This window comes from Drepanopeziza brunnea (assembly GCF_022702325.1).
Source record: "Drepanopeziza brunnea f. sp. 'multigermtubi' strain 214-2 chromosome Unknown ctg13, whole genome shotgun sequence".
Classification (NCBI taxonomy): Eukaryota; Fungi; Ascomycota; class Leotiomycetes; order Helotiales; family Drepanopezizaceae; genus Drepanopeziza; species Drepanopeziza brunnea.
The window spans coordinates 2,026,974-2,050,788 of record NW_027094076.1 but is presented as its reverse complement, the minus strand read 5'-3'; the positions used below and the strand labels follow the sequence as shown (position 1 = coordinate 2,050,788).

General features: G+C 49.5%; 7 protein-coding genes across 7 annotated transcripts; 2 read left to right on the top strand and 5 right to left on the bottom strand.

Annotated features, from left to right (window-relative positions):
• Positions 1 to 1,398: 1,398 nt before the first annotated feature.
• Positions 1,399 to 4,520, bottom strand: L3040_007719 (uncharacterized protein; the record flags this gene model as incomplete). Its single annotated transcript, XM_007291699.1, has 4 exons — positions 1,399 to 4,174; positions 4,221 to 4,340; positions 4,392 to 4,431; positions 4,484 to 4,520. The coding sequence occupies 4 exons, from the start codon at positions 4,518 to 4,520 to the stop codon at positions 1,399 to 1,401; spliced, it is 2,973 nt and encodes a 990-aa protein (XP_007291761.1).
• An 892-nt stretch (positions 4,521 to 5,412) lies between these two features.
• L3040_007718 (uncharacterized protein) lies at positions 5,413 to 5,733 on the bottom strand (the record flags this gene model as incomplete). Its single annotated transcript, XM_007291700.1, has 2 exons — positions 5,413 to 5,601; positions 5,683 to 5,733. The coding sequence occupies 2 exons, from the start codon at positions 5,731 to 5,733 to the stop codon at positions 5,413 to 5,415; spliced, it is 240 nt and encodes a 79-aa protein (XP_007291762.1).
• A 2,243-nt stretch (positions 5,734 to 7,976) lies between these two features.
• L3040_007717 (uncharacterized protein) lies at positions 7,977 to 9,017 on the bottom strand (the record flags this gene model as incomplete). The annotated part of the gene is made up of 2 exons (XM_007291701.1): positions 7,977 to 8,568; positions 8,635 to 9,017. 2 exons carry the CDS (start codon positions 9,015 to 9,017, stop codon positions 7,977 to 7,979), a joined length of 975 nt encoding a protein of 324 aa, XP_007291763.1.
• A 406-nt stretch (positions 9,018 to 9,423) lies between these two features.
• Positions 9,424 to 10,836, bottom strand: L3040_007716 (uncharacterized protein; the record flags this gene model as incomplete). Its single annotated transcript, XM_066154959.1, has 2 exons — positions 9,424 to 10,553; positions 10,608 to 10,836. The coding sequence occupies 2 exons, from the start codon at positions 10,834 to 10,836 to the stop codon at positions 9,424 to 9,426; spliced, it is 1,359 nt and encodes a 452-aa protein (XP_066010835.1).
• Positions 10,837 to 11,187: 351 nt separating this feature from the next.
• L3040_007715 (uncharacterized protein) lies at positions 11,188 to 12,736 on the top strand (the record flags this gene model as incomplete). The annotated part of the gene is made up of 2 exons (XM_007291703.1): positions 11,188 to 11,550; positions 11,603 to 12,736. 2 exons carry the CDS (start codon positions 11,188 to 11,190, stop codon positions 12,734 to 12,736), a joined length of 1,497 nt encoding a protein of 498 aa, XP_007291765.1.
• Positions 12,737 to 14,096: 1,360 nt separating this feature from the next.
• Positions 14,097 to 14,612, top strand: L3040_007714 (uncharacterized protein; the record flags this gene model as incomplete). The annotated part of the gene is made up of 1 exon (XM_007291704.1): positions 14,097 to 14,612. One exon carries the CDS (start codon positions 14,097 to 14,099, stop codon positions 14,610 to 14,612), a length of 516 nt encoding a protein of 171 aa, XP_007291766.1.
• A 2,405-nt stretch (positions 14,613 to 17,017) lies between these two features.
• L3040_007713 (uncharacterized protein) lies at positions 17,018 to 20,408 on the bottom strand (the record flags this gene model as incomplete). Its single annotated transcript, XM_066154958.1, has 6 exons — positions 17,018 to 17,133; positions 17,185 to 19,496; positions 19,544 to 19,772; positions 19,830 to 19,923; positions 19,973 to 20,118; positions 20,219 to 20,408. The coding sequence occupies 6 exons, from the start codon at positions 20,406 to 20,408 to the stop codon at positions 17,018 to 17,020; spliced, it is 3,087 nt and encodes a 1,028-aa protein (XP_066010834.1).
• Between the last annotated feature and the right edge of the window lie 3,407 nt (positions 20,409 to 23,815).

Genomic DNA, 23,815 nt, shown 5'->3' with positions numbered 1-23,815 from the left:
TTTTCCTTATCTTAAAATAACTGAACTGGAATTATTTCAATACATTCTTTTTGCGTATCCAATTCGATGGTGGTGGTGGTGGTGATTGGTTGGTAGTTCCGCCCATATAATAATCAAATCGAATAACAAGTTAAGCTCTACTATTTCAGTACACGCTTTACCTCTAGTCGCATCGTATGATATGGCATAATATCCTAGATAGACAGGCATATATATCGACCAATCTTTTATTTAATTTTTATATTTCCATATTTTCACACCGTCCGCAAACTGGAGATTAGAAAGACGACTACTGACTGACCGACGAGTGAGTGGCTGACTGACTGCGTCAACTGCTACTGCTAAGCCTGCCTACCTACATACATACCTACCTAACTGTCAATCACAAAAGCCTCCCCCCTCCCCCTCTCCCTCCCGCAAATGGCAGACCATCTACTACGTATATGGAAGCAAAAAAGCCTCCCCCCCCCCTCAAGCCCAAAGCTTAAAGCTCAAAGCCCAAAAAGTAAATCCATCACACTCTCGTCTCATCTTAACTTATCTTGTCTTAATTTATCTTAATGTAACTTAAGACTCAAGACTTGGGCATTGGGCATTGCTCCTCCCCTCCCTACTTCCCCCCTCCCCATCCCATCCATCCCCTCTCCCCTACCAACCCATCCATCCATCCACTAACCAACCCGGTTAACCCGGTTGACCCACCCCTAGCATCCCTAGCATCCCTATCTCCTTCCTCTTCTTCTCCCAGCAACTCTCAGCAACTCTCACAACTCTCACAACTCTCACAACTCTCACAACTCTCACAACTCTCACACCTCTCACACCTCTCACACCTCTCACACATGTTTAAATTTTCTAAAAAAAGAAAAAAAAATATATTTTTATTTTTATCAAAGTATTTGCAAAAAAGGTTTTCTGCACCTTTTACCTTTACCTTTCCGTATCAAGAACGACAACAATACCTCGCAGAAGGCAATTGATTAATTAATTAATTAATCCATCCATCCCACTGGACAGAAGGCAAGCACAATCACAATCACAGTTACAGTTACAGTTACTATTACTACTACTATTATATTCACACACGACCCCGTCGCATCACACCTCTAATTGATCAACCACCTCCTCTCGGCCTGGACCTAGGTACCGGTACTCCGTATATGACGCCCGGATCAGACCCTGACCCTGACGCAAGGACGCCAACCAAAAGTCTCAGATCAGCAGTGCAGATAAGAGCCTCTATAAGAAAAAATGTACAAGAGAAGACAGAAAAAAAGGTCATTATCATCATACCGGCGCTATGCTATGCAGTGTGTGTGCGTGCTCCCAAACCCACTCCGACTAATCAACAAAATATCCATACACAAGAAAACTCAAGAAACACAACCCCTCCCTTCCCTATCTCCATCCACCCTTGACGACACCAGCAAGTCCCTCCCTTGGTTTCGGCCCAGCTCCGACGGTACCAGCAAGTCGTACAGCTCCGCTGGCCATCGTCCCGCTAGCTTGTCGGCCTTCGCTGATGGTAGTGCGACGCACGTGGTTCTTGATGACCGGCTGTGTACGAGGACTAAGCACACTAACCGAGAAGCCTCCTTCCTTCTGGCTGTTGACCATTCGGCGAGCATGGCTGGCCGTGAATAGGTGATTTTCGTTGGGGGGAGATGCCGCCATCGTAGCAGCTGTGGGACTTCGACGTCGGTGAGTGCGGGAAACCGAGTCGTGGACATTCGATGCTCTGGATATGGAACTCGTGCGCTTCAACGCCCTGCTGATTTGCGCGACTTCCACTTTGTCCAAGTGGGAGCTGCCCTCGTTTTCTGAGGCAGAGTTGTTTCCGCTATCTGTGGGGCTGGTTTCTGCGGCTTGCATCATTTGGGGCAACGACCGGTTCGAAGCATTCGAAGCATTGATGTCGCGCAGTGGCGATGTTTCACTATCCGAGGATGTGAGTTTGGTCATTTTGGGGGGCGACCTGTCCGATTTCTTGGAGAGGAACCCTGCCTGGAAGCGGTTGACTTTGGGCTTCATCTCAAATGATGGCTCTGGTGCTGTTGGGATAGGAGATGAGCCGAGCGGTTCGTGAGAGGCATCTTCCGCTAGATAGGTTGGGAGCTTTGGTAGTTCAATGCTCTGTTCTACCGATGAGACTTCTGGAGTTGAAGCCTGCTTCTGAGGCGTCTTCTCGAATTCGGCAAGCGCTCCCGAGTCCGTATCATCACGCCAGCGGACGCTGCGCTTCTTTGGCGTGAAAGAGATGCCCTTCTTCCCAAGAACCGCTTTCCTCCTCCGCGGCGAAGATTTCATGGGCGAGGCAAACACCTGTGGTGCCATTGCAGCTAAGGCTGGCATGGCTATGTGTGGTTGGATGAAGGCAGCAGAACCAGCAGGCTTCTTCCGCTTAGGGGTTCCGCGTTTTGTTGGAGGGAATACTTCGACATCCTTCAAAGAGCCGTCTGGCTTGACAACATAGGATACGGAGTTAGAGCAGGATTGGAGAAGGCGCCCGAGAACAGACTTCGCATGCTGGACAGCGTCTTGTTCATTCATGCTCATAATGTCGTTCAAAGAAGAAATGACGTCGAACTGAGCGGAGAGCAGCTGCTTCATAGACTTAGCATCGCCAGCCTTTTCCTGATCCAGTACTTCTCGCCAAGCATCCATGTCAGCGTTTGCCTTCAAAAGTTCCGCTTCTCGCATCAGGCTAGCAGCCTCTGCCCCATCTGCCCCATCTGCTTCGATCAGAGACTTGATCGCATTCTGCAGTGCCGAATCTATTGCGCGCTTCCAGTTGATATTTTCCAAGCGTCGGTGATAATGCTGTCTGCTGCTCTCCAATTCCAACAAGTCACCGTTGACAGTCTGTCGCAGAGCTAAAAGGCTTGCCGGCATATCTTCATCCTCCCGGGATTCGCAGAATTTGTCTAAAGCGCCAATCCATGCAGATAAGAGGCCGATTCTTCGTTCGATTTGTCGTTGTTTCTTCATATTGCTGACCCTTTCTTGTCGTTCAGGAGCCGAGTTGTCGAATGCTGCACGGATTCTGATGATTCCTTCTCTCGCAATACCCTCCCGCTTCTCACCTTGCTTCTTGAACTTCACAAATGCAGCCCCTTCCGAATCCTTCTGCTGTGCTCTCAACTCGTTGATCAATGCCATCTGCTCGTCTATCTTTACCAAAAAGTCCTTCACGTGTCTGTTGACGTTGTACACATTTCTTGTAACCTTGGTCTGGATGTTCTTGGCCCGGTTTGCATACCGCAGAGTATTTTGGGTCTCGTCGAAATGGGCGCTTGAAGGACTCACGCATACAATCATTACTGTCTTGCAGTTTCCCCCGAGCGAGAATTTCAGGAGCCGCGTAAGCTTCGAGTTTCGGTACGGGACGTGATTCTTCTTCCGAGGATCGCAAAGAGCATTGATGCAACTGCCTAATGCCAACAATGATTTGTTGATATTTGCTCCTTCAAGCAAGCGCTCTCCCCGATTCTTTGTAGCACTCGCACGCTCACTCCCTGCTAGATCAATAATGCTAAGTGTGGCCATGGTGTGGGGTTCGTTGACATCGGCGTTTCGATCCTTCTGAGCGAGGTTTATTTGTAGTACGGCGTGAGATCGTGAAGACGTCGCATTCGCTGCTGTGGGGGAGATGGTTCGATACTCGTTGCCTCTGACGATCATGTCCATCACTTCCTGGACATCCTTTGGGTGGTGGCTGGTGAGGCCCGCCACAGAAACTGCTTGGTTGGCATCCTCACGCAACATAAGCCCTTGTTTACTGCCTCCTGGCAAGAGCAGATCCCGAATCGTCTCGTTGTAGATTTCCAGATACGAAAGAGATACTTCAGTGTGCTTTTCGTCACTTCTCTCGTCGATCTTCTCAAACAGCTCTTGCATAGTCAAGAAGATGATTCCAGGTTGTGCCGCCGTTCCTGTGATCGTATGCGTCTTTCCACAACCAGTAGCCCCATAAGCGAATACCGTAGCATTGTAGCCCTCCATAACACTGTCCAGCAGACCTCTTGTCGTAGCTTCGTAGACTTCGCCTTGTGTCGTGTTGTCGTCGAAGACTCGGTCGAATCCGAATGTCTGATCCTTCGATCTCTTTCCCATGTTGGAAACTTGCGATCGACCGAACTTGTGGATGGGGTTGTCCTCGGGGGGGTCGAAGATCCTGCCACTTTAAGCTTGTGTTCGTCACAGAAATAAACAGAACATACAGGCACTTGTCATCCACCACCTTGATCACCGGCCGGATACCCTTTCCGCCCAGCCTTGCTGTGGGAGCCCCTGCGAGCGAGCCTTCTCCCAAGAACAGGTTACCATCGTCGCATTTCGTTCTGTACTATGTTTTAATGCGTGTATGATAGGGGGATGAAGTGATGTCCTACACTTGTGCGGCTTCTTGAATTGTAAAAGGTCGGACGCGGACTTGGAGGCATCAGTCACTACTCAGATCTCCTTGGGGGGTGTTGCCATATACCTGCGACTGAAATAGAAGACGCCCCTGGGTCTGCCATTTTCAATTCGTCTCTCGTCTCATCAACAAAGGGCGGCGCGTAAACAAGAGATCGCAGAAGGCTGTGGCCAAGTATGAGAGGGGGAGAACTATGACCCAGTTGAGTGTATTATTGGATCAACAGTGGAAGAAGTTGTTGTTATTGCTGCCGTTGTCGTGGTGGTGAATATGCGACTGTGAATACTTGATGATGGTGTTTTCGAGGCACTCCTGGAGGTATTGTGATAACTAGTGGGGCTTGCCGCTTGCTATGGCAACGAGAGCGGGCGCTAGCGGGCTTGGCGTGTTTCCTTTTCTCTAACACCGACTGCAGGTTCCGAGGGGGGCCTGAGGCCAACAATGCCTTCAATATTGATCTCGCCGCAGCAGTTACAAGTACAAGAGATGAGGTGAAGTATGTATCTATCTTCTTGTTCTGCACATATTCTGCACCGATGAAAACTCGTTCTGCTAATCTGATTTAATAACTCCAAACCATTCTCAGCAGCTTCGGGAACAAACAAGCTAATCGTACATGGACTCAACTGTCAACTGCAAAGCATGCAAACCGCACGATCAGGTCAACAGGAGAGTAAGTACTGGGAACATGGCGATTCTTGGAATACTGGCTCTACCTCTTTGACTGTAGGCGCAACATCACACCATCCCATCCCTTGGATTTCCTGATTACCGCGAAGCAAAGACTGCAAAATGTGAGAATAACAAGCGTTTCATTCCCAACCCAGTCCAGTCGTCGATTCAAAAGAGTGTGCTACTTTCAGTCGGCTCCCCAGTCTTTTCAATCCAAGATCCCAAACTCCCAATATCCTTTCACAATCTCATCCATTGCAAACCCTTTCCCCCTTCCCCTTCCCCCTGACCGTCTGCCCATCTTCTGGCAGACTTCGATCAAGCTACTTCTTCGCGCCACCATCCTTGCCACCAGCTCCAGCACCCTTATTATTTCCACCTCCCTTGCCGCCACAGACTCCGCCACCAGAGCCGGTGTTGGAAGCAGTGCTGGCCTCGTTTGCGGCACGGTCGCCGGCGCCTTGGGCTCGAGCCGCAAAGCCGGAGGAGGACATGTCAGCACCGCTCTTGGCCTGCATATCTGTTAGCCACTTCCTGTTGTTGATAGATAAGAATCGTCGAGGGACAAGAGGAGGAGGAGGAGGGTTGTTTACTTGAGTAGACTGAATGCGGGCCGCGTCGTCCTTGCTCATGCTGTTAGGCATGATGGATGAAGAGAATTGGCAGATGTTTGGACGGGAGTTCGATTTCGTTTGAGGATGGATTTTGAAGTGCTTGTGGATGGTGAAGGTGATTAGCCTGCCCAAAAAGCAGTTAGAGGCGGAATTGGAGTAGAATTTATGCTGCTAGACGCTCACCCATAGCCTGCCTACCTTCCCTCCTTCAGTATTCGTGGCCACCTGTTGAGAGGATTGCACAGTATCCGCGATCACTTGACCGTTTCCCAACCCGACGCAGCTTGCCGTGATATTTGCAAGCAGTATAAACTTGCCGTGATGTTGGCAAGCAGAATATGCACTCAAGACACATGGTCGACAAACTCATCTCTCGAAATATCGCTCATCAGATACGTTCTCATGACATCGTAAGAGCGCGATATCTGATGCATTCGTCAAAAGCCGCCAAGGCGCTCTTCCAGGCAAGGTCTACTGATTGATTTTATCTTTGGCGGGATAATCGGCGTAGATGTTTGCCCCGGGCAGAGGTGACCTTGGTAGGTACGAGAGGAGGGTACGTATAACTTCGCTGCCCAATTGACTGACTATATGCTGCACATGCTGCTTCCTGCTCGGTATTACAGAACTAGTGCTTCCGCAACCTAATCAGTTGCACCCGTCTTGTCTTCAACCGGATCAGTCTCAGAGACCCTTGTCAAACAAATCACACAGTCGCTAAAGGGCACGTTCGCTTATCCCACGAGAATGGTCGGGTCCTTTCACTTGCAAATATAAAACTGTTCTGGAGTCTCGTTTGAATAGAGAAGTCAGTTGTTAGCATAGGGGATCAATTTCTTGCCTTCGATATAACTTCGATAGTTATCCGAGAACTATAGGCTGCGATATTGAGGTGGCAGCAATAAGCGCGCCTATTTCAAAAGTCCCTTTTCGCTTCCGATTCTGCGACCAAACCTTTCCCATTAGACTTCGGTAGTCACTTTCTTCCTCGTTACTCAAGTTAAACTAAAGCAAGCCCAACCAGTTCTGACAGATAAGCCATTGCCGAAGGATGGTGCTGTCACGTAAACATCAAGTTCAGCTGCTCCCTTCACTATATGTGCACAACCGCTCTAAAGGGTGCCATGGCTTTCCGAGCAACTGAAAGTCTTCTTGCTAACGTGTTGCAAGCCAATGCAGTATTATAGAGACTTCTGGAAAACCAGCGTCTATTCGCCCCTCCAAGTATCGGATCAGGTCCGCGTCCTCGAACTTCCACCCGCGTGAAGTGGTCCAGGAAAATCTCTGGTTCTTCATCCAGAAGAAAGCTGCTACATCTGAAGTCTCCGTGGAAGTATTCTCGGAATGAACAAAGTGGAGAGCCAATGCAATCTGTTGAGCCCACAGTAGCCGCTACCTGGTCTCAATATTCGATGTCCTCCCGAGAAAAGATCGCAGGTCTCCGTTGGGAGCGAATTGGAGTCGAAATAAATGCCCGTGAGATCCATGATAGCTTAAAAGACCAATGTGCCCGCCGTGGTTATAGAGTCGTTCGTAAATCTTCTTTTTCGATGGCAATTTCGTCCTGATATTCTCCATCATGGGGGGATTTAACCATGGTACGAGACGCTGAATCTAGACATATAAGACCAGAACTTGCCCTTGAGACAATATCCTTAAAGGCAAACCCTTCAGGATAGTGGATTTCGTCGGACACGGTTCGAACAGAAGCGATGTGTAACAGTAAAGCTGGCAGGAGCCGAGGAGAAGCTGACAAGTCTCCCTCTACCGAAGACCAGACTAAAAAGGAATTATAGGCATGTATTTAGTTGGAGTCCGATTTGCTATAGAGATAGAGGACGTGTGCGGAATAGGCGAAGTCACACAAGGACGATGTCGGCCCTCTGAAGGGATTAGGTAGATAGGACCAGAGCATCGCATGTCCGCGCTCCGCGCTTCGCGCTTAGCTGCCAAGAAAGCCCAAAAGATTCGAACTACTGACGGAGTAAGACGCATTGATAAAACCACACGGTATCCATATATTCGAATGCAAATTCATCTACGCTTCACGCCCGGATTTCAGCATCACCTACCTATATGTCCCGATGTTCCAGATACTCAGACCCAAGCGATTGTACGAGTCGAGTAAACAATCTACCCGAGAAATCCATAGATAGACAAGCAGCTCCGGAATATCTTTGAGAGATCATCTTCATGATAGAAATATACATGTGAGCCAAACGCCGTATTTCGTTGTTACCTCACAGCAGCGCGACACCTTGATACAATCGGCTTCATGATGTTGCTGGACGGCTTTGGATGCCCGCCTCAACATTTTCAACATTCAGGTTCCAATCGATGCCCCCGCCCTCCCCATACCGTCCTACCAACCACTCATTCGTCTTCCTGAAATGGTGTCCCTCGAAGAACCCCCTCGACGCACTCAGCGGACTTGGATGCACGCTCATAAGCACTAGATGCTTCTCCCTATTCACTTTTCCCACTCGCTTACCAGCCGGTGTCCCCCACGCCAAGAACGCAACACCTTTTGTTCGCTTCGCAGCTACGATGTCAATGACTTTTTGAGTGAATTTCTCCCAGCCGCGGTTCGAGTGCGAGTTTGCTTCGTGGGCGCGGACGGTCAAGCAGGTATTGAGCAGGAGGACGCCGCGGTCGGCCCAGGGGGTTAAAAGGCCGCCGTTCTTGGGGGGAGGTGAGAAGTCTGGATAGTCTATTTTCAGGCCTTTGTACATATTTTTCAAACTGGGTGGAGCGGGGGTGGGAGCGCGGACTGAAAAGGCGAGGCCGTGGGCTTGGTTGACGTTGTGGTAGGGATCTTGGCCAAGAATGACAGCTTTGACTGTGTTGAGAGGTGTGTGTCTTGACCTGTGTACGTGTAAGTATATTTCTGTGTTATGATGATAGGGGTGGGGGGGGGAGAGAGGAGTGTACCAAGAATAAATGTCCTCCTCGGGCGGAAATATCTTCTGCCCACTCTCCTTCTCCCTCTTCAAGAATTTCTTCAATTCCAAGAACCCCTTGCTTGTTACCTCATCCTTCAATTCTTTCAGCCAGCTCTCATGCAACGTTTCAATCTCCAATTGCAATAACTCCTTCTGCTCGTCCGTCAAGCTTTCGACCCATTTCTCCTTGTCGAATTTCGCAGTCGCTATAGGAGCTATGACGCCAGTTGAAGCGGTAGTTGTATCAGCTACCTTGGTAGTCGAAGAGACGGTCTTGGGAGGTCCGAAGAACGAGGTTAATGTGCCTTGCGACGACTTAGCTTTCTTTGCGTCGGAGGTGGGAGCATCGCCTGCTTTGCGCTTGAGGGACATGGTGAAGAGTCTCGTACGGAAGGTTGAACGACGGAAGATGACGAAGAAAGACAGCTTGGAGGTCAATTGGTTTTGCACATCGATGGGAGATGAAGATTGTCGATAAGGAACGAGTTGGATTGAAGAGCTGAAGTGGAGGTTGGCATTAGAGAAGTGGAGACGCGCATCGCTGGCGTATTGACGCGATACGCGTAAAGTAGTTTGCGGGATTCACGCGATCAGGAGGCCCGAGCGAGTCTTGGAACTGATTGATAGTTTTACAGAGTATATCTCAGAAGAATATTAGAAAGAGAACATTCATCCCGATTGAATGCAAGACGGCTTCCAGCCATCGAACGCCCGGTCGCTATGCAATAACAAGTCCACCCCTTTTGGTACGCCGAATCACCCCAGATTGGAGATGCCATCATACACCCTTCGCCGCCTTTCTCTCTGCTCTCTCATTCATACTCCTGAACGCCCTCTTCCCGACCTCATAGCAACTGATCATAATGGCACATGAAGGTGCAATTTTCAGTGTGCGGGGTATCCATCCTCTCCATAATCCTGCCAGTCCCTCTTCTCTGAAAATGTGCCACAAGAACCTGGGCATAGACCGCTCCTCAGGCGCAGGTATCTTTTTCACTCCTACATTATTTCTGGGTCCCACATAGACCTGTCGTCTCGTCTTGCCGACATCAAATGGCATTGTTAATATTGACGCAACTGAGCCGGATGTTGCTCCGGCGATGAAGCTGTCTAGGAAAGTATTGTAATGATTCTCTCGGCTTTGAGATCTGCTCCTTGCTCGAGCTCGTGAGGTCTCCGCCTCAAGACTTCTTCCTCGTCCTCGCTCTCTAGCTTCCGTTAACTGGCCTCGGATAGTTTCGTATCCTAGCCAGTAAAGGCCGGAAAAGGGGACATCCCGCCACATGGTCAAGGTAAGACCTCTCCACAGTGATGTGTATCCGTGGGTCGCAACCATTTCTCCAACTCCCTGAACCGTCTCCTTGAAATGAGCACCTCCCGTTGAACGGCTTGCCTGCATTCGGGTTCTAAACATTTCGACAGGCCCCACGGCTGCAGCAGCCACCATCCGAGCCGCAGCTCCAGCTATCAGTGGAGCATAGTTGTCCGAGAAGTATCGATTGATCGGACTGGCATTGTTGAACCGGAGCCAGTCGTATCCAGTGAAGTATATGATGTTCGCCGGTACTGTCATTACCAATGTAGGAGATAGCCCTCGCCAGAGGGTCGTGATCCCTTCATTCCGGGCAATCTTCCGTAGTCCATCGAGTGTTGAATTGTAGGAGCGCTTTTGTGTTTCCTCAACAGCACATTCCACCCCAACGTCTCCAATCCTAGGTGCTGCCATACAGTATTCCGCGTTATTTGTAGCAAAGAAAACCTCCCTGCAACATGCTGTGACCCCAAGGTTGGGAGGGAGTGTATTGAACGACCGGGGTGAATTTGCTGCAAGCTTCGAAATCGTAGTAAGTGGTGACGGGTTCGTAGGTTGAGATTGCAGTCGGACCCGTACAACATCTAGAGGAGTCACTGCGTACATATTAACTATAGTTCAAAGCTGTAGCACACTCCGAGTCTACTTGCCCAGTAGCGAAGTCAACAAACTCCCAGACATGGCCGATATCATCTTCTGCCCCGCCGTAATGCCGATATCGACATCATCAACTCTAGACATGGCTATGTTCGATGAGATACCAGGCATAGCATTATCCCCATGTATTCCATTATGCCTTTGACCCCCAAATTCTTCCTGGTGATTGCTCGTGGCAAGCTTCGCCTCAGAATGCGCTGTATTGTCCCAATTTCCAGACATCGACCGTGAATGGTTTCGGTATGCTGGTAACAAGCTCAGTCATCCACGACGAGAATTTTTAATCCGCAGAAGGTTGTTATTGTTGTTGTTGTTGTCGTCGTCGTCCGCAAAAGTCTTTCGGTACCAGAGGTGATGATGCGGGCAATGTTCAGATCGATCGGAGCCGAGCTCTGGAGAAAATCCCAAAAGAGTTTAAACAACGGAGCCAGGGCAGCGATGACGGCCTTTCGGATTTAAGCTTTCTCCACCTCTACGCTAAGTAGCTCTTTCGCAACGACAACACCAAGACCTGCATCAATACTATTTCCATTTACGACCTTGAGACTGCTAGATTGTACAACAGCCGGCACCATGGAAGATTCAATCCCAGAGCTTGAAGAGTTCCGCCAACAATGGCGAGCAGAGGTATCCGCAAGATCACAAACCGATGCCCATAGAGAGACGAAGGCAAAAAAGATTCCCCGCAGACCACCGCCTATCACCCGCCAGAGCTCCAGCAGAGTCTCGAATGCTGTGAAGGATGAGGAAGAAGACGTACCGGCTCGCAATTTTGATAATTTAGACGGATGGCGGGAAGAATTTGGCAATGGAGAAAGCTCTAAGACAGTGGCAAAAGAGCCTCAGTCTGCTTTGGAGCACTACGAGAAGGCGGTAGAGAGAGAATCGGCTGGCAATCTTGGAGATAGCCTGACTCTCTACCGCAAAGCTTTCCGTGTGAGTTTCTTTACATCTCGGTCCAGTCGATCATTTCTGACTAAGTATATAGATGGATGATCGAGTTGATCAGAAATACAAGAACAAACACTTTCCACCATCATACTTTGCTTCGAAACCTACCAGTACAAACCCTTCGAATTCTCCCGTAACGGTACCTAGTACCACCCACCACCCCCTAGACGGGCACACACAGACCACAAGAGAACTTATTGCTGGATTCTCTGGTCTCAAGATCGAGCCCGCACCACCAGCCATTGAAGGTACACCGGCTCCTCCATGTCCACTTAGAGAGCTGCCTGATGAGATACTTGTCCATATACTCATGGAGGTTGCTATCAAAGATGTTGCATCCTTTGGCAAACTTGCACAGGTATGCAAAAGAATGGCGTACTTGGTCGCCACCGAAGAGCAAATTTGGAAGCGGGTCTCTCTTGGCTCTGAAGTCGGATTTGGTGCTATGCATTACCAATGGCAACGAGAAATTCTCGGCGGTCCATTGACAGAAGATGCAGACTTCGAAGCTGAAGATTTCAATGCCGAGGCTACGGCTCTGCCCATGAAAAAGATGGATATTACAGAAAGTCTCCATAGCAGCTATGCAGGTTCATGGCATCAAATGTTCCGGACACGACCTCGTATCCGTTTCAATGGCTGTTATATCAGTACTGTCAACTATCAGAGGGCTGGACAAGCATCCCAGTCCCAAGTTACCTGGCACAGTCCGGTCCACATCGTCACTTACTATCGGTACTTACGGTTCTTCCGAGATGGAACGGTCATCAGTCTTCTCACAACCCATGAGCCAGCCGAGGTTGTCCATCATCTCACCAAAGAACTGCAAGAGACTCATCGAGGTGGTGCTGGAGGATACCTTCCTTCGATATTCATGCAGCACGCCTTGAGGGGGCGATGGCGATTATCAACAGCTACTGATAACCCCGAAGTCGACCTCAAGCAAGCTGAAGGAGATGTCTTCATAGAAACCGAAGGAGTGAGCGCCAAGTATATGTATCGAATGAAGCTCTCCTTACGGTCCGTTGGAAAGGGCGCACGAAACAACAAGCTTGTATGGCAAGGCTTCTGGAGCTACAATCTTCTGACCGATGACTTCGGGGAGTTCACGTTGAGAAATGACAAGGCATTCTTCTGGAGCCGCGTCAAGAGCTATGGCGATGGAGCTTAGGGCCAAGCTGTCGGCAGATTTCAAGGTTAACGACCCGCCGTCATTGGTCCTGAATGAAACCAGTTTGCGGAACCGCAATTTACATGATGCTATGAGAGAAGGTGTCAGCTGAAGCTTTGGTAAAGGAGCCTTGCCAAGTGCTGCCCGGCCAGGACTCTGGGGCTCTCGTGGTTCCAACACAACTTCACGTGAAAGACCTGATCAAGCTTTTCTTCGATACGTGTAGGTTCCAAAGTTGAGCCAAGCATTTCTCTAATTCAATGTTTGAACTTTTTGATGATCAAGGACTTTCAGGTAAAATTGTAAACTCTCGACTGGGAATTTGCAAATTTAAATTTTGGTCATGTCAGCCAATTTTGGTAACACGCTCACATGTTATGGAACCAGACACGATGACTTGATTATAGTTGACTCGCAAGATAAGGATCGTTGTCAGTAGCAATGGGTAAGATCTGAGCCCTTGTGGACGTCCAAACAGACGAAACTCCCCACAATGCTAAAGGGAAGCCCCTGCTTTCGGAGAGTTCTCTTGGTCCCTGTAGTGGTTCACTCCGTTCTGCAGGATCCAATTTGTGCATTTTGCTATCAAGAAATGAATCAGGGTGTTAATGCTTTTTCAGGAGTGGCAAAGGGAGCTCCTGGCTGAGCTGAGTGAGTCTAAAACCTCCAGGTTATCAATGCGTACATCACGCTATCAATTCCTTCAAAATTACACTCAGTTTTTCAAAACATCCAACTCTCTCCCAGATGTCATTTTGGTTCTTCCCGTCCTTTGTATCAACTCGTTCGTTCACCAATCTGATCTTTGCAATTCAGCAGTCCAAAAAGATATAGATCTCGACGTTGATCCGGTCGATGTGCCGCTCAGTCGTGAAACTGCATTCCGGTGTATGAAGATGAAACATCCGACCTCATCAAGCGCGACGCATCATTCGACCTTCACACTCCCAAGCATCTGATGAGCCTTCCTCCATGCCTGGGCCAAGTTGAACGTTCTGTTTCAGGTCCACTTCCTCTCGTTACGGCCGGCGCCCACGGTCCTTCCGGGAACGCGTATAAGGGCTGGAGCTGCCTCGAATATACAGATGGCCCAACCATGAGAGCTTGCTCCGTTGAAGGTCTCTCTCATTCAGAGCTGTTACCCTCCTTTTTAAGTCGTCGACCCACCTACTCTTTAACCTTGATTTAAACTACTGCAAGCATTTGCTTGGAAACTCTATTCGAGTCAGTCTCTCGAAGTCAAGAACCTATCTCTCGCTATCTTCTATCCTGTTGCATACTTCGGACTATGTACACAACCTACAACAAAGTACTCGGACGAAACCGCTCACCAAGCCGGTATTCATTCGCAGACTCCACAATGACACTGTCCAGCCTCCTTCTCTCACTTCTCGCCAACACACTTCTCGTCCCCTTAGTCATAGCTGCCCCTGCAGCACCTGCAGCCCCTGCCAGGCCAAGCGCCGCCGCCGCTGCCGCTGCCAGGCCCAGCGCCGCCGCCGCTCCCTGCTTCCCCCCAAACGTCAAAGTCACCATCGACAAATCCAGCTTCCAAGTCCCCATCTTCAAAGACTGTAACTTCGGCAGCCCGGCAGCCACCATCCCGTCCTCCACAGCGCCTGCAACGGCCATCTCAGCGTCCGCCGATTACAGCAAATACGTGGACTCCAAGGGCGCGGCGCTGAGTTCAGACAGCATGAAGCAGCTGCTGGCACACTTTGGGCAGGCGGTTGGTCTGGATGTGCTGCTGGGGCAGACTATTTGCACGGTCACGGATACAAAGAGTGGGATCTTCACCATTGATAGCTCGTCGGGGCCTCTGAACGGTGGCGCGGAAGTCAAGGTGGGGAGCTACAGGTGTATCATTGACCTTTGAAAGGTTGGTTGGAACTTGGAAGGGCGGATTACTATCATTGAAGAGCGATCGAAGAACGAGAGGAGATTAGAGGGGGTTCCTGGATCTGGAGTCCGGACTTTAGAAAAACAAACGCTCGGCCCCGTCCATGTACGCTCTGACTGGCTTTGTTGATACTTCCATGGAAAGAACATATGTGCCGGTGAAAGGAAAACAGGGTGAGGCCCGCTGCCTGCTTCGAGAGCGGCACGGACAGGTTGTTGGTTGGCGTCGGCATGCACGATGGAACACAGCACACGTGCAGAGAAGTAGATGGGCGGCTACGAGTTGAGGCGCGGGCTTTGTGTACCTGAATTCTTTTTCCCCCTTCTGCATATGCACATACGATACCAACCACCATCAGTATCTGCAGGTATCGTTGTTGCACCGTTATATCAAGTTCGCTCTTACCATTGCTGCAACCCATCTACATTTTGCAATTACTGCACTGGTTTTGGAGATTTACGAATATACGCAGCAAACACGTATCAGTAAAGTCCCTCCTCAAGAAAAGCCCGAGTTGAGGATCTAGATGGGCTCGCTCGCTCACTCACTTACTCGAGTAGCAACCTCCCCGTCCCGTCCCGTTTCCGTTCCGCAGCCTTCAAACGCCCCAGACGAATGTTTTGTTTGCAATGTGCATAGCAACAATCCTTGATCTCTTCAGCCCAGACCCTAGAAAGAAAGAAAGTCGCCGCTGACTGCTTGTTGGTTACTGGAGCCTGGCCATAATAACAAGCAACAGACCCGAGACTCGCTACCGGTAGTGTAACTAGCAACCTCCAATCACCATCCAAACGTCGATTAGTGCTTAATGGAAATGGAAATAAAAATGAAAATGAAAATAGAAATAAAAATGAAAATAAAAATGAAAATAAAAATGAAAATAAAAATGAAAATAAAAATGAAAATAAAAATGAAAATAAAAATGAAAATAAAAATGAAAACAAAAATGAAAATAAAAATGAAAATAAAAATGAAAATAAAAATGAAAATAAAAATGAAAATAAAAATGAAAATAAAAATGAAAATAAATCTCTACGTTCATCCTTTCAAAGTCCACAAAGTCACGATTCAAATTCATGGGCCAGAAATAATATTTAATCCAACTCAACCCTTCTATAGCAGACCGGAATTATATATATTGTGTATGTATGTGTAGCGGCGGCTACTTAGGATTTCTCCCCTCTCTTATTACCCTCTTTCCTCCTCTTCCTCCTCCTCCTCCTCCTCCTCCTCCTCCTCCTCATCTTCCTAGCACAACTTACATACCCGCACAAGCCACCCACCCACCCACCAACCAACCAACCAACCAACCAAGCAACAAGCAGCAATCAGCAAGCGCAAATCTCACAATACCACATCAGATAAGATAAGATCAGATCAAGCACGAGGTACGGGTTGACGAAAAGAGTAAGTACCAGCCAGGTAAGTAGATAGGTAAGTAGGTAGGTAAGTGCCATGACAGGAGGGAAAAAAAAAGGAAAGAAAACAGGATGCGTGTGGAGAAGAGGCAGAGAGAGCGCTTGCAAGTTTCTATGGAATACAATATTATAACATAATATAACACAGTATAATATAATGCACAACACGATTCGATACATTGCTCGACCAAGAGAAGGAAAGGGAAGGGAAGGGAGTTGGATACAAAACAAACATTCGAGAAGATTGATGTGCTGTGCTGTGCTGTGCTGGGAGTGTGCAGATCCCACCCACGCCTCCTTTTATCCCCAGCTATACGGTTACGACAGTATCAGCCAACGCTCGAACAATAGTCACAAAAAACGGATCTGGAGATTCGGGCGAGTTATTAAGAAAACGTGCACGTGCAAAGGAAACTGGATGAGGAAACGGCTGGAAACCAACAAAGCAACACGCATATGAACATTCAATTCACGCCTGGTATCTAGCTAGCAAGCAGCCATCACCTCCATCCATCTATCTGCCTTCCTCTAGCTGATAATGCCCCCTCGCCTGCTCCCGCAAAGAGTCGTCTTTTTTGTCTGTCCTGTGCACCCACTATTCACACCTCGCCATTCCCCTTGCAAGACTTAAGCAAAGCCAAAATACCAAAAACCACAAGGTAGTGTGTCTCCCATCTCCAGCAGAATAAAAAAGCAGGCAGGCCGAGAAATAGATAGAGTGGGAGAGATCGCTAGCAATCTTTCGTTCGTGGTATCTCAAAGAAGGAAAGGGCAAAAACAAGGACCTGTGCTCGCTTGCATTAGGTACTGAGAAGTTAGGTTAGGTAGGTAATCTTGCTACGAAACCAAAATTGGGTTAGTACAAGCCAGAGGTTGATTGAAGGGGGATCGAGATGTGTGTGTAGTCGTATCTGACTTCAAAAGTTTCGCGTGTACTTTTAATTTGCCGTTGGAAGGAAGCTATTAGTTGAAGGGTTTGCGGATGGGCGGGGCGGTGGAAGTTAGGGTGCTGCCTGGTTCCACGTTACCGGTCAATTCGGCGACTCGGGCTTTGATGCGAGCGACTCGGGACTCGATAGCTGGCTTTCGTCAGTTTCAAATTGTTTAACTCTTGGAGATAGGGAGCTTACTCTCTTCACCACTCGTCTCATCATCACCCTCAGTCTTTGAACTATATCCGCCTCTGCTCTGCTCTTCGTTCTGGCGCAGTGCGGATCTCTCAGCAGCGTTCTTACGGATCTGAGCCCACCGGTCTTGAGAAGGCGTGACTTGCTGAGTCAATGCTCCTCCATCGTTGGTTCGGGACCGGGGAATATTTGGAGGCATCGCATTCTCATGTTGATCCTCGCTTTGTCTGGGAGATTCATCCGGAACAAATGCAGGCACGTCCTCGAGGGGCCCTTGGTCGAAGCTGGAGAATGCTTGATTTGCCTCATGCGCCTCGTTGGTATCTACATGAGATATACTGTCGATAGAAGGCTCGTACGAACCATCATAGTTCTGAGTTCGCGATACCATTGAAGTGCGTTGCTGCGATGATCCTATTGACGTGCGCCGATCTGTCGATTGTCGCTGATCTGTCGACTGTCGCTGATCTGTCGACTGTCGGCTCATGGAAGGCGTGAGATTCTGAACAGGAGACACGACATTCTTTTTTCTGAAGCTAGCGAAGCGTCGAGATGGCTGGCCAGGTTGGAGACCACCATTGTTAATGACCTGGGGAGGACCCTTGGGGACCACCGAGTCGCGGTTCTTGTTCCTGCCAAACATCATTCTGAATCCCCCACCGCCTTCTTTATCTTTCTTTTTGAGCTTGTTGTTCTTGTTCTCAGGACTTGGTCCACCCTGGTCCATCGATCCTCTGGGCTCCGGTGTTGGCTGGTCCATGCGAGATTTGGCACGACTCGAGGCTCGGGTTGCACTGGGGAGTAGGGCATTTGCCGCCTGCTCGGATTGACGTTGGTGCTCCTCCGGTTGGACTTCATTTCGTGGAGTAGGCGGGAAAGATGAGTCTGGAGATGGCAACGAAGGCAAATCTCTGTCCCGAGAGTTCTCCCTGTTTGGGGGGGTTGGTCGAACAGTATCCTGGCTCTTACCACCTCCATTATTCTGCATAGCCGCTTCCCCAAGTCCTCGGCCGTGGTTACTGTTGCCGAGATACGCTTCCCGGATGGCATCTTTGTCGTACTTGTGGGCCCACTTCATTGCAGGAGAAGCCTCGCTCATAATTATAGGCTGGAGGGTGAAGACGCTGCTTGTCTTTGTCGAGTAGGTATCCGGGTCATTGCGTCCTCGTCGATTAGTGGCTTGCATTGCCTCCTCTTGTCTTTGCTTCTGCTGCAATTGCATGGCTGCGGCTTGAATACGAGCCTGTTGATCCGGACCGATACTCGATTTACTACCACCTTCAAACTGGCTCCCGCCCAGATTTTGGGCTGCACCCAGTGGCTGTTTGCTGACTGACTTCCGACGAGCCATGGTTTTATTTTTCTTTGATCGGCCCCAAAAGCTCTTCTTCTCTGCAATGTACGCGCCCTCTTCGGGTTCTGGAGCTGCCCCCTTGACCATTTCCTCCATGACTAGCCATCTGCCCCCCTTAATTGTCGTCTCGATGAGAGCACATCTTCCGAAAGCCGCCTTCCTCTGAACCGACTCTTCACCTGCCAAGCTGCTAATCCAGACCCACCAGAAGGAATCGTCGAGGTCAAACCGTGCGATGCTAGCAAGCTCTCCCGGCTCGAGGCGATTTTGCTCCAGACGTGGTTTATGCGACTGAGAACTTCGGCCTCTGGTGTCAATTGGGGGCAAGACTTTGTCGGGAGGGAGCAGAAGAGGTGCTGGACCGCTGGTAGCCTCGTCCACAAATCCAGAGGAAAGAAACTCCGCCCAAGATGGGGTCGTAGGTCTTCCCCCTCCCACATTCTTTGAAGCAGCCTTGGTTCTGAGACCAGGTTGAGGTCGCTTCTTGGCAAAATTGCTCTCCTCATCCTCGTCCTCTTCGTCGAAGCCACCAGAGAACCCTATGTCTTCGAATCGAGACCACGAGGCGTCTGTTAGACCAGTTGACTCCTTGGAATTTGAAACTTGGGACTGGTTTGCCGAGGAAATTGATCGCAACACACGGCGGCATTCTTCCGTGAGCGCTTTGACTGGATCTTCGTATTCCGCATATTCTTGGAGTGCTCTATCGTCGTCTCGGTACTGAAAGTGGTTTGCTCTGCGCAACAAGGCGAATGGAGTGGGGGATACTGCATCCACGATCATAACCACTTTTGTCGTCCTCGTTTGTAGCAGAGCAGGTCGCTCGGGTGGGTACTCCGTCTCCTGTACCAACTTTTGCAGGGACATGGGAAGGATTGATATGCCACCCATCCCCTTTAAGGTACTCGGCGTAAGTGATCTGAGGTAGGCGAAAAATAGATGGCTTGCAGCGTCCGCAGCTCTACCTCATAGTCAGTTTCCGGTCCCATAAATTGCAAAATTGCTTACGCGATCCATCTTTTGTAACCCCCTTCGAATCCATTGCCTTCATCATGAATTTCGAAGCACCACAATCCAGCCATTCTCGATAGCTTGCGTCCACCCAGACCGTTGGTCTTTGCATGCGCAGCAATCGCCGAGAGAAGGTCGAAGAAATCGAAAATGATCTTTGATCGCGCTTCCGAGTCCACGCTGAGGGGTATAAAGGTTGCAAACGAGTCTCGAGCCAGAGAAGAATCTGGAGTTTTCCCTTTGTTAGTATCGCCCTCTTGCCAAGTTGAATGCTCCTTCATACCTTTTTCTCCAACCTGAAACAGTTTATACGCATCCCATCCCACAACTCCTCCTGGTATTCTGCTCCAGCACCATTTCACCACGCTGCATAAAACCTGATGCTCGTCAGAGACGCCCACGACGGGGTCCACAGGTTGTGCTCACCATAGGCTCCGTCAACCGCAGCTCCTGTGCCAAGACTTCTCCACGCAGAGGCTCTCTCCGATCGAAAAAATTCCTAATGAACGACCGCGCAGCACTTGGATCGGAAGTGGGTCGGAACGGTAGAAGTAGGAATGGAATATCCAAAGCTGGCACAGAGATGAAATTAGCTTGTGTGACAGATGGATATTTCCCTGGGGCCAGAGGGCCATGCGGATCTGACAGCGGCAGCTCTCGTCCTAGCCATACCTCTGGACTTCAGCTCTGATGTGCATCCTCTCAGCAACTCCTGCACCTCCTCGGGACCAACCGAAGTGCGCGTCCAGGCATCCTCCCACCGCGGTTTCGGCGGCGCCTCGTTCTGACTTGGCTGCTGCGCGCCTTTTTTCACCTTGGCCGGGCCATCTTTGCCCTTGAGCCGCGAGAAGAAGCTCGGCATGGCGATGGCAGGGTCGTCGTCGTGTCTACTGCGGTCGTGGGGAGTCGCAGAAGCGTTGCATTCGGATGGGGAAAGGCGAAGGCGTTTGAATCCTGCGCTCTCGTTTTTTGTCAAAAAGAGAGGCCTCGCAGGTGCGAATTTTGACGACGGCCGGTCAACCTCGATGTTCCTGCGGCGGTGAATGGAATGGGATCGGAACAGGAAAGGGAACGGGACTGGCGTCGAGTCGTGTCGAGTCGAGTCGAGTACCGGTATGCGGAAGTGAAAATGGAATAGAGTTAAGGAAATTTATCGCGTCCCGATGTGGAAGGAAAGTTATCAGGTCAAAATTCAGGGGTTTCGAGTAGGCGGGCAGAGAGATTACCGCACGGTGATCACGATCGGATCGGTGGGCGGTGAGATGAGACGGGGCCGGCCGGTCTCTTCACTGATAACAACTGAGCGACCGTGAGTAGATATATTAGATATATCTGGATATTCTGAATATATCTAAATGCGACTTGTTGCTGTATCTCGAGCTCGAGTGAGGTGAAGACAAAAAAAGACGGACGGACTATGTTGAGGCCGATAATATCAAGATTCATGAGACGACACATGAGGCTGAGGTTGAGATTCAGTTGAGGGAGGCAATTCGGCCCATGCATATCTCGGTAAGCCGGGCAGTTGGTCAAATAAACAAATATCAATCAATCTATTGGACCAGGCCAGCTGTCTCGGGTCCGCCACGTCGGGCTGACTCCAGTTTTAGGCATCAGAATTCTTGGTCTGGATATGAATATCAATCCAAATATAAATACCCTACTGGACAGTGTCATATCAGTTGTATCGTGTTTACAATAGATAAATCTATCGTGTTTATGATAAATAGCTCAAGGCTTGTTTTGTTGTCAGAACGTAAAGTGTACAAGAACCCTTGTCCAGCTCAGACTCAGAACTCAGACCCATACAGAGTAAGTACCTACCTATTAAACAAACGTACTTGTACTACGTACTATCTGCCAACGCATCTCCACCGGCGGGCACGTGGCGAATGTCGAATATTCATCTACCTTGCCTTGCCAACATCAACACCCAACCCGTACGTCTGCCATCAACCTCAACATCTTCGTATTCCGTCGAATTATCGATTTATCCCGAGATGAGACCCGTCAATAATCTAATCTATATTGCTATGACCCAGACACGTAGTACCAGCAGCAGAAGAAACAACCCTTATGCACGATCAGACGCTGTCCGCCTCACAGATTATCGAAGGGCTTGGGACTAGCGGCTGCATTTCATGCATCCTATATTTGAGCCAGGAACCACCTTCTTGAAATTCTACCTTGCGGCTGGCTTCATCACAGGCCTCGAAAGGAGCGAAGCTTCACCAAGGAATCATAGGATCGAATATTAATGAGCTTACTTACTCACCGTATCCCTTGGTCTCGGAGCAAAAGCCCTTTTGTCCCCCTCCCGATCGAAGACTTTCAAGTTGCAGGCGAAGATGATGATGGGACGAAACTCCGTGCATAAGCTTTAATGTGACAGGTACTCTAGGGGAAGTATCAGCTGATCACCCGACGTTTTTCCATCATGGCTCTTTTCTCATTTGTCAGCCTCAAGAGGCCCGGTGGCAAACACCGGTAGATTGATTATCTCGGCCTCGAGGGCATATATACATATATATATACACATACATATATATTGCTTATCCAACTTTGGCTTCACAAGGCAGGACCTTGATCGCCTACGCGGGCATGGGTCGGCGATGCCGTCATAATCCTTTAGGCACTCTCCGTACAGTACTTCGTAATTCCTAAGAAAGATAACTCTGGGGCGCTTTGATCAATCTCGCAATTCGGATCGTCACTCATCGCTCCCTCGGCATATCATACCTCGCATCGGATTCGCAGGCCAACAAAGTACCGCATGACAAATGACTCCCACGTGTCGTGAAGCCTATGCCATCTTTCTCAAACCCCCCCCAACCACTTGCTCTAGGAGCATGTCAAAGATCAAGTCAGCTCGGACCCGGGAGATATACAGACTGACCTACCGTACCGGTACCTCCTCAGCCAGCAAAGTCGTCGCTCGTGGGCGCTAGATCACTCACTAGCAACGGATCAACCTGCAAAATGCTCACTGAAACCACGTCTATATGTTCTGGCAATGCATCCCCCATACCTGCTCCCTCAGGTAAACAAAGCACTAATGTGAAAAGCGGGTCTCGCTAAAGGTCCGGGGTCTCTCGCTAATTTAGGACTTTATTGACTTCTTGCCCATTTTTTCAACAGACCTTGGAGTAGACATGTTGAGCATTTGGGGAGAGACAATGTACAGGATGGGTAATCACCACACATGTACTTGGTGAGACGTGAGTCCATGGTGGAAGGCTTGACTCGAAAGTTATTTTGCGGGCGAGGTATTCTTTTGGAGAGAGAGATACTAGCGTCTAATAAGACTTTTCACCACTTTCCAAAGCACAGCCGGGGTGAAGCGCTGTTTGTGTAACGTCAATGATAAGGATTGATTCCGCTTGCTTTGCTAATACCATACTAACCTCAATCCCTGACAATCCTCCCCTCGCAATTCATCTTCTCTACACATGTACAGTCTCTCTCACCCTGCTCACCCCCCCAAAAGAGTCCAGCGCCCTATCCATACATGTCCCAACCAGCCTCTGTACATCGCACATTACCCACCACCCACCACAGTATCCCCAAAGCCGCTCCTTCTCCTCCTTCTCCATCTCTATCCCCCCCCCCCCCCCGCTCACCAGCCTAGGCTGGCCCTTTATTTAAACGGAGGCCTATCCCCAACCCGACAGGCAGGACAAAGTCCCTCCTCATCAAGCTTCTTGTCCTTCCTGTAGTACTCTGCGCCACACCCGCCGCTCGCCCTCTTGCAGAGCTCGGTGAAGTTATCTATACACATTTTTTTTCCTGCCCGTCTTTCTCTTCCGTGTGTGTATCTTATATCGTATATCGTATTTAATCTTGCGTGCTTGCGTGTTGGAAGTGGGTACGTATGTATGCTCTGAAATTGGGAGTGGAAGTGGCTCTTTGCTGGTTGATTTGACGTGGTGTGACGTCGAGAGGATGGTTTTGAGGGAAGGAGCGATGGGGCAATGGCTTGAAGTACTTGTGCTCTCGACGCTGGAGTGGAGGGTATCTGAGGGAAGGAAGGACTGTGAATGTTTCCAGGATTCACGAGGAGAAAAGGTGCTGATCGTGTACTTGGAATGATTCCCTTCGTGATTGCTCAGCGTAGTCGTCTTGGAGTTTTGGGACTTGGGTTTGGGGTTTGGGGGCGTTTTCTCTCTTTTGTGTAATACTGTGTATCACTATGTAGCACTGTGTACCATTGTGTACTACCATAGCTGACCTCGGTCCGGCCTCGACTTTCGTCGTTTTGCGACTCTGTCA